Source organism: Rhizopus microsporus (assembly GCF_002708625.1).
Source record: "Rhizopus microsporus ATCC 52813 unplaced genomic scaffold scaffold_6, whole genome shotgun sequence".
NCBI lineage: Eukaryota > Fungi > Mucoromycota > Mucoromycetes > Mucorales > Rhizopodaceae > Rhizopus > Rhizopus microsporus.
The window spans coordinates 57,911-66,417 of record NW_019671921.1 but is presented as its reverse complement, the minus strand read 5'-3'; the positions used below and the strand labels follow the sequence as shown (position 1 = coordinate 66,417).

General features: G+C 37.4%; 4 protein-coding genes across 4 annotated transcripts; 2 read left to right on the top strand and 2 right to left on the bottom strand.

Moving 5' to 3' along the window:
- Window positions 1–202: 202 nt before the first annotated feature.
- Window positions 203–1,242, top strand: RHIMIDRAFT_279029 (uncharacterized protein). The gene is made up of 3 exons (XM_023612811.1): window positions 203–318; window positions 379–810; window positions 867–1,242. Exon 2 carries the CDS (start codon window positions 575–577, stop codon window positions 776–778), a length of 204 nt encoding a protein of 67 aa, XP_023467031.1. The 5' UTR covers window positions 203–318; window positions 379–574; the 3' UTR covers window positions 779–810; window positions 867–1,242.
- A 286-nt stretch (window positions 1,243–1,528) lies between these two features.
- RHIMIDRAFT_279023 (Metallo-hydrolase/oxidoreductase) lies at window positions 1,529–3,844 on the top strand. The gene is made up of 3 exons (XM_023612810.1): window positions 1,529–1,640; window positions 1,698–1,763; window positions 1,833–3,844. Exons 1-3 carry the CDS (start codon window positions 1,610–1,612, stop codon window positions 3,638–3,640), a joined length of 1,905 nt encoding a protein of 634 aa, XP_023467030.1. The 5' UTR covers window positions 1,529–1,609; the 3' UTR covers window positions 3,641–3,844.
- RHIMIDRAFT_312586 (kinase-like protein) lies at window positions 3,827–6,264 on the bottom strand (the record flags this gene model as incomplete). Its single annotated transcript, XM_023614815.1, has 3 exons — window positions 3,827–5,443; window positions 5,501–5,729; window positions 5,785–6,264. The coding sequence occupies 3 exons, from the start codon at window positions 6,262–6,264 to the stop codon at window positions 4,176–4,178; spliced, it is 1,977 nt and encodes a 658-aa protein (XP_023467029.1). The 3' UTR covers window positions 3,827–4,175.
- A 791-nt stretch (window positions 6,265–7,055) lies between these two features.
- RHIMIDRAFT_279021 (uncharacterized protein) lies at window positions 7,056–7,725 on the bottom strand. Its single transcript, XM_023612809.1, has 4 exons — window positions 7,537–7,725; window positions 7,423–7,483; window positions 7,212–7,358; window positions 7,056–7,078 (listed from the first exon to the last, which is right to left on the bottom strand). Exons 1-3 carry the CDS (start codon window positions 7,560–7,562, stop codon window positions 7,224–7,226), a joined length of 222 nt encoding a protein of 73 aa, XP_023467028.1. The 5' UTR covers window positions 7,563–7,725; the 3' UTR covers window positions 7,056–7,078; window positions 7,212–7,223.
- Window positions 7,726–8,507: the final 782 nt, after the last annotated feature.

The following is an 8,507-nucleotide window of genomic DNA, read 5'->3' as shown; positions in this document are numbered from 1 at the left end:
TATCCTATTTGAATCGATTGCAAAGTAATCTTCATCGGCAGTTGACATTCTATTTTGTATTAAAGCAAAAAAGAAAAAGAAAAAGAAAGAGAAACATCCCGGAGTCGAAAAGTCTTGTCATAATTTTTGGCAGCAAGATGGTTTATAAAAGACCATTATAGGCACATGGCGTTTCTATGACATCGTTATGTCCAGACCGGATCAAGCATCGAAGGTAAAAATAATTTGGCTGAAATGTATTTTAAAAGTATTAAGGACATGGAAGCAGTTTTTGCCTCCGGAATTAGATGACGAAGATGGCTTGTTTCTATGATATAGGTATTCGATTTCATATAGGGTGATAACATATACTCTTTTAAGAAATTACCTGCAAAGCAGTAACAATTACACTCTGGTGGTCTTTGTTTTCAATACAGTATTTTTACTTAATTTTTGGATCTTTTCAAAAAAAAAACTTGAACGGCTTCCTTAAATACACCAACCATGAATCGAAATCACCAGCATTGGCTTCCGACTCTACAATTGCTAACTGGGTCAAGAACGTATTACAATTGTCCGATGTTGATACAACAAAATGCAAAGCTCATTCAACACGTTCTTCGATCAGTACCAAGCCTTTTTAGAAGAAATTGACACTAGAAAGTTAAAACATCATGCAAACTGGAGTCAGAGGTCAGACACGTTTGAGAGATATTACTTTAAGCCAAAAGAACAGCATATAGAAGGTACCAGAATCGCCAAAGCGATGTTCCAACAAACTACATTCGCAAAATGGTAAACATTAATATACTCTTTTGGAAAGGTTCAAAGGTAATTTGACGTTTGTGAATATATTTCAAAACTTGTTTTAACCTTTCATTCATTAGGTTTATTATTATGAAATAAAAGAATTGAATCTTTTAATGTTCAAGGCTTTTCGGAATTTTCAACACGAGTTGAGCATGTTTAGCCTCATTTAGTCTAATGATCTTCGGCTTGACGATTGTACATGATGAATTTTCATTTGATTTTGCTCGGTTGTCAATCATTATATCTTCAATTTTACTTCTATAGTCCCGTTTTAGAACTTCAATATCATCAAGAGTGTTTTGTAACTGGATCCAAAAAAACGTAGTGAGTATTGAGGTTAAAATAAGTCAAAGTGTTATTGTACGGTCAAGTTTAAGTGCAAGCAAATAAACGCCATCAGTTCATTGTACATACGCTATTTCCAGAAAGAGATGTCGCGCTAACTTGTCACTTTCGTATAAATTGTATTATAAAAACTGCAAAAAATGCGACTTTCTGAAAAGACAATATTGATGTATTGTTGAATAGTTTCCATTTTAAATTCATGTACGGAACCATCATCCTTTCAACTCTTTTTTAAATTGCCTCTAGGTACAACGATTTCATCAAGAAAACGCAATAACTTCGCTTCAGTCACAATACAGCCATCTTCATAGCGATTTTCTATGCAAAAGTCCTATTGAAATAAGAAGTGTAAGCCGCCACTTTGGGCAGCTTACTACAGAAATATTTAATTGCCGCTAATACAAGTCACAGACGGTAATCGTTCTTTACAGATAAACCTCTCTCTCATGCTTTTTTTGGGACTTATTCTTACTAAATGCCTATTGAAGTTGTGCCATTGGGAGCAGGTAAGCTGCAACCCAATAGAATAGAATAGATTTGATGTCTAATTTTCTACTATATAGGTCAAGATGTTGGTAGAAGTTGCGTATTAGTTACGATTGGCGGCAAAAATATCATGTTTGATTGTGGTAAATAATAGATTAGTAAAAAAAAAATAATGCCCCCTCATTGCCTAGTAAACATTTGAATCAATACAGGCATGCACATGGGATATTCCGATGCACGACGTTTTCCAGACTTTACATACATATCAAAAACCGGCAATTTTACAGACATTATCGATGCTGTCATCATTTCTCATTTTCACTTGGATCACTGCGGCGCTCTTCCCTTTTTCACAGAGATGCTTGGATATGATGGACCGATCTATATGACACATCCGACCAAAGCCATTTGTCCGATCCTGCTGGAAGATTACCGTAAAATCACTGTAGAGCGAAAAGGAGAGACGAATTTTTTCACGTCAGCCATGATTAAGAATTGTATGAAAAAAGTGCATGCTGTCAGTTTGCATCAAACAATCAAGGTCGATGACGAACTGGAGATCAAAGCGTACTATGCAGGTCATGTCTTGGGAGCTGCCATGTTTTATGTACGCGTTGGGCATGAATCTGTTGTCTATACAGGAGATTACAACATGACACCTGATCGTCATTTAGGTTCTGCGTGGATAGACAAGGTGAGGCCTGACGTGCTGATCACAGAGAGCACCTATGCAACCACGATTCGTGACTCGAGACGAACCAGAGAACGTGATTTTCTGGCCAAGGTGCACGAATGTGTGCTGAATGGCGGCAACGTGATTATTCCTGTGTTTGCTCTGGGCCGCGCGCAGGAACTGTGTATCTTGATTGAATCATATTGGGAACGTATGGGACTCAATGTGCCTATTTACTTTTCCACAGGTTTGACGGAACGCGCAACTGAATTTTATAAACTCTTTATTGCCTGGACAAATCAAAAGATCAAGTCAACCTTTTCTCAACGCAACATGTTTGATTTTAAGCATATTCAAGTATGGCATCGTAATTATCTTGAACAGACAGGGCCTATGGTTGTCTTTGCGACACCTGGTATGTTGAATGCGGGCACCTCTTTGGAAATTTTCCGCAAGTGGGCGCCAAATCCCAAAAACATGGTCATCATGCCCGGTTACTGTGTCGCAGGTACGGTAGGGGCCAGAGTGCTAGCAGGGCAAAAGGTGATTGAGCTGGACAAGTACAATCGGTTTGAAGTCAATATACAAGTCAAAAACTTGTCATTTAGTGCCCATGCCGACGCCAAGGGTATCATGCAACTTATCAGACAATGTGAGCCAAGGAATGTTGTCCTTGTGCATGGTGAGCGAAACAAGATGAGCTTTCTAAGTAGCAAAATTATGAATGAGTTTGGTGTGGCGTGCTACATGCCTGCGAATGGATGCAGTATCCGCATTGAGACGACCAAGGCCCTACAAGCAAAGATTAGTACGGGTTTACTGAAAAAGTACCTGTCAGTATCATCAGACAATAACAACACATCAATAGCCGGGGATACGCCTACCGAGCGAGAGGCTGCAGTCAGCACCTTCAGACCAAAGCCTTCAATACCCATCCATGGCGTGTTATTGATGAACATGGATACCAAACAAAACAGCACAAGCATTGAGATCATACAACCAGATCAATTATATGAAGACCCAAGTCAGAAGAAAGCCAAAAGAAAGATGTTCTTCCAAGTTGAGAAACCGTTCAATGTTTCCATGATATTATCGGATATAGCGCATACAGAGAGTTCATTCCAAGACGATCAAAAGAGGATACTGGACATATTACAAGTTAATTTGACAAAGTCAATAGGAACATCATGGCCGATTGAGAGAAGTACGACGTCGATAGGCATTCAGAGTGTCTTGATTGATGTAGAAAAGCCCAATGTACTTTGTATCAAATGGAGTATTGAAGATGAAGATTTAGCAGGCTTTATTTTAGGAGCAGTGAATACGCTTTTATACAGCAGCTCATAACTACAAAAATAAAGCCCGTTTATATTATTTTTCTCACTGAATTTACTGAAAAAGATAACAGAAATGCTGCTAAATGAAGGAGGTATGGCAGTTTCAGTTGTTGAGATTAAAAGTCAATGAGTATCCCCCCTTGATGATATGACAACCCTTCGATATCTACCTTAAGCCAGAGACTGTCCGCAAAATACGTTCATATATAACGCGACATGTTTATGATTAATTCAAGTAATAATCCTGTGTTCATATGCTACATCAAAAGCAAAAACATGTACCGCCACCTCGTTGCTTATCACATTTCCTTCTCCAAATGGAGACAGCTCTTTTACTAAGTATGAAAGAGAAAACGAGCTACTTCTACAAAAGTGCAAGCAGACTAAAGGGAAGACTGGATTTGTTGACAAAACTATTGAGACGAACAATATCTGGGTCAAAGCCGACCTTTTATTTACAATCAGAGAATAACAATGAAAAAGTCCTCGAGAAGAGTGAAGAGTATAAAGCGAATAATACATTTTTATATTTATTTTTCTAACTTTTAGCTCAACTTTCCATCTAGAGACATTACACCTGCAACCCAGCCACCAGCCATTTTGAAGACAGTGTTTGAGCCTTGAGTCCTTGAAAATCTCAGTTTGATCTTGTCTAGTTTTTTTTTATGTTGCTCTATTTGTATAGTAAACATGGCCATGCCCTCCTTTTGTTTTGCTTTATCTTGTTGCTGTTGTTGCTGTTGTTGTTCCTCATTAGACTGTCGTGCTTTATTTCTACTGAAAAAGGAAGTTGTCATGGAAGATGTCAAGTGAGAAAGGAGAGGCAAGGAGAGCCGTTTACGAGCCGAAGTTGAGGATTCATCACCTACTCCTAAACTACTTGTTTGACTTTGTTTATGATTTCTTTTTTGAGGTGGGGTTATGAGGGTTGCTGAAGAAGCATTGGAATCACTTGGCTTTGGAGCATTACGCAATGTGAGGATGCATGATAATGAAGTGGATGAGGTCTGGAGGTAGGTGATACCCATCAATTGGCAAGTCTGTTTCAGGAGTACCATGACTTCTTTCAGGTGGTGAGGGGATTTTTGGTAGTCCATAGTGGCTAGTGCACTGTCGGCCATGTCTATGCTACTTGTAATCGAGGAGGCACCCGAGGTGGAAGTAGACGAAAGGGAGGGAGGCCGAGTAGCTGAAGGATGAGAAAAGAGTGGATGCATATAGTGAAAATGATAAACTTGATCTCTCGTCATACGTTGGACGACCTGTTTGATGGAGCTCTTTTTTGTGGTTGTTGTTGAGGTTGATGTGCTAAGTGATGACAGAATGGCTTTCAATCCAGGAGTTTCCCATTTTTCAGTTGATTTGATGCCTAGTTTACGGGCACGAGAACGTATAGTTTGGAGTAATTCTGATCTTAGTAGTTCTACATTTTGTACATGGACCACGTTGGTGCTGTTGATAGTATTCTGATGAGCCTTGGTTGTATAATAAGTGGATGGATTGATTGGATGGTAAATGACGGTTTTCTTGACTTTGTGGTATGCATTATCTGTTTCGAGATCTTTGATAAACTGTTTTCTTGTCATATCATCATCATCCATGACATCTTCAAATGCTGTTGTCTTTGATACAGGACAAGGTAATTGACCAAAATTGGTTAGCCAAGGATCATCCTTGAGTGCTTGACGCAAGGTCATTCTTTTTCTCCTATCGACTTGTAAGCATTTCTTGATGGTTGCCTGTAGTGCTGGGCTTAATGAGCTAGGCATAGGGAAATTGCATTGACAGACATCTTTTTTGAGTTCACCAACAGCTATAAATCCAAAAGTAAATAAAAGAGCACAGTTTTTTTTTTGTTTATTTTACTTACTGCGTGCATGTGAAAAAGGTTCAAAGCCAGCCGTCATGCGAAATAAGGTGATACCAAGACACCAACAGTCTACTTCAGGGCCATAATATTTTTGGCCCGTGATGATTTCAGGACTATAATACAACATGGAACCACAGATAGTTCTTAGCCTTTGTAAGCCATATCGATTGCCTAATCCAAAATCTGCCAACTTGATCTTTCCATCAGGTGTGACGAGTATATTAGGTGTCTATATATTATGATGAGTTATTATTTAAAAAAGATGGACTACTATTCAAATCTACCTTCAGATCACGATGTACAACCCATTTTCTGTGGCAAAAGTCAACAGCAGAGACGAGTTGTCTAAATAGCTGACGTGCTTCATCTTCATCAAGGACACCTTCATCTGTTCGTTGCAAGTAGTCATCCAGGTTCCAACCAGGTACGTATTCCATCACCAAAAAGAGAGAGTCGCAGCTTTCGTATGTTTCATATAATTTTACAATAGATTCATGTTGTAATAGTTCCATAATGGCTATCTCTCTTACAAGCCTTGACATAACACGATAATCATGCGCTTGCTTATCAATGACTTTGATTGCCACCGGTTGATTTGTTTCTATATGCTGGGCTAACATGACTTTACTGAATTTACCACTTCCTAAAGTCTGAACAAATTCATAAGGTCCAATTCCGTTAAGAGAAGTATCTTGATTATGGATTGTTGTTGTTGATGATTGTCTTTCTAATTTCTTTTTATTTTCTTCTGATTTTTTAAACATGTTGTAGAAAAGTCAACAATAAAAAAAGGGGATAAAAAAGAAGTGTTTATTATTTAGAAAGAAAAAAAAATCTCTCTCTTTTATGTACAAAAAGGGGAGTTAGATGTAAGTTTAGGAATAAAGAAAAGGGGAAGGGGGAAAAAAAGAAAGACTATAAAGCCTTTTTTATGAATACAAATGTCTTTTTTTGATCTTCACATAAATACACACATAAATAAATAAATAAATAAAAGGGGGATTCTACATAATTCAATATATCTTTGTTTAATATTCATTATAAACTATCAACTAAAAAAAAGTTTCATTATGATTCAGCCACTCCTTTTTAAAACTACATCGTGTTTAGATTTCAATAGTAAACTGCCTTTTTTATATATGTGTCGCCATGAAACAATCTTTGCATTTATGTAGTTTGAACTTGTGATCAAAATATAAAATCTCCCTTGCATCTTTTCAAGGTGGCAAATATAAAAATAATAATGTAAACAAATCAAGTAAGCTGATGTTGTACATAAACTTCCCCCTTATTTTGTGAAAATGAATAAGGTTCGCCTCTCTTTCTCTTTTTTTTTTCTTTCTTTTTTTTTTTTAATTTAGAAAACAATCAAAATTATTTATGTAAATAAAAAAGTGAATTAATCATACAAAGAAAGAAATTATGCAAGAAGATTAAAGAGCAATAGCAGCAGCAGCAGCAACAGCACTCAAGGCAAGAGCAACAGCATTTACGGAGACACCGCTGGCACTGTTAGTGTGAGAGGCAGAAGAGCCACTGGCAGAGACGGTGGAGTTTTTAGAACCAGCAGCAGTGGAGGTAGGTTGAGTGGCGTTACCAGAAGCAGCAGCCTTACCGATAGGTACGCTGCCGGATGCAGCAGGAGCAGAGGCAGTGGCGGCAGCACTTACGATTGCTATAATAGTCCAATAAATTAATTAAGCTTGTTTAGTATATATAGTTTTCAAAACTTACAAACAGGTCTGGCAGCACCAGTGCCATTAAAATTAAAGACACCAGAGTAGAACCAGTTGTTGTTGGCAGCTTGACCAATACGAAGCCAGTATTGACCAGAAGCAAAGTCATTGAGAGGATACATCTATAAAAGGTAATATCACTGAGTTTTAATGCTTTTTTTTTTATAGACTGTTTTTTCCCCTTACATCGTATTTACCAGCTGAACAGGCAATTGGAGTAGCAGGGTTTGTGATTTGAGCAACTAAGCTATATATATGTTAGAAATATGGTTTGGATAATTGCAGACATTTAAATCTTACTTGGCGTTTTTGGCTTCACCATTCATCAATTGAATGTCACAGTTCAATGCGTTTTCGGGAGCAGTAGCGTTCCAAGAGATTTCACCATGTCCTCCAGCAGACTATATATATTTGATAGTGTTAGACTAGACTATATTCATTATGAACGATCGAGACTTTACCCAAGTTGAGCTAGCCCATGGAGTTACAACCTATATAGCTTATTTTAGTCCTGAGTTGCACTAAACTTTATCGTATTTACAGTAATGGAAGCAGCAGCTTGTGAAGCAGCAGCAACAACGGCAGCAGCGGTAAGGAAAGCACTCTTCATTTGAAAGGAAAGGGAAGGGAATAAGTTTAGATAAAAGAAGAAGAAAAGGGAAGCGGTGAAAGGAAAATGAGAAATTTATACTACAATAGTGATTTGTGGTACATTGAAAACACGTTCATTGACTTTTAAAAAAGGAAAACAGGTCTTTGGATCGTTCCATTTTTAACTTCTTTAAAGCAAAATCACTACTCTCGTTACTTCCGTAGACTATAAATAGTGTTTTTCATATTAATGTTTGTTGTTGTGTCTGTTTCACGTTTAAAGAAGTACCCATTACTGCATTTCTTTCTATTGTTTTTTTTTCTTTCTATTCTCCTCAGTTTGAATCAAGCTCCTTGTTAGTTTATTTTGCTCTCCTTTATTTTCTTGTTGTTGTTGTTAAAGTAAACCATAAAAGTAAGCAAACATGAAGCACATGCATAAAAAGTAACATCTCGTTCATTCACTTTTCCTCTCACACAATTTTATTTTTATCAAAACCAGTGCCTCGGCGTTACCCTTTTTTTTTTTTTTTCTTCAGGGCCTAAAAGAGAGAAAGAAAGATGATAGATGAGGTAGATCGATTGTCTCATAAATTAGTAATTTATGTGTATTTATTAGACTATGCACACTTGGTTGATCCCCACTCTTGGATTATCATTGATCAAATACTTTTGTAGAA

Excerpts from the sequence above, each read along its gene's own strand:
- RHIMIDRAFT_279029 (XM_023612811.1), top strand. The coding sequence starts at position 575 with ATGCAAAGCTCATTCAACACGTTCTTCGATCAGTACCAAGCCTTTTTA.
- RHIMIDRAFT_279023 (XM_023612810.1), top strand. The coding sequence starts at position 1,610 with ATGCCTATTGAAGTTGTGCCATTGGGAGCAG. Across the intron at positions 1,641-1,697 it reads AGTTGTGCCATTGGGAGCAG|GTCAAGATGTTGGTAGAAGT; the intron begins GTAAGCTGCAAC and ends TCTACTATATAG. Across the intron at positions 1,764-1,832 it reads AAATATCATGTTTGATTGTG|GCATGCACATGGGATATTCC; the intron begins GTAAATAATAGA and ends GAATCAATACAG.
- RHIMIDRAFT_279021 (XM_023612809.1), bottom strand. The coding sequence starts at position 7,562 with ATGAATGGTGAAGCCAAAAACGCCAA. Across the intron at positions 7,484-7,536 it reads GGTGAAGCCAAAAACGCCAA|CTTAGTTGCTCAAATCACAA; the intron begins GTAAGATTTAAA and ends ACATATATATAG. Across the intron at positions 7,359-7,422 it reads GTTCAGCTGGTAAATACGAT|ATGTATCCTCTCAATGACTT; the intron begins GTAAGGGGAAAA and ends TACCTTTTATAG.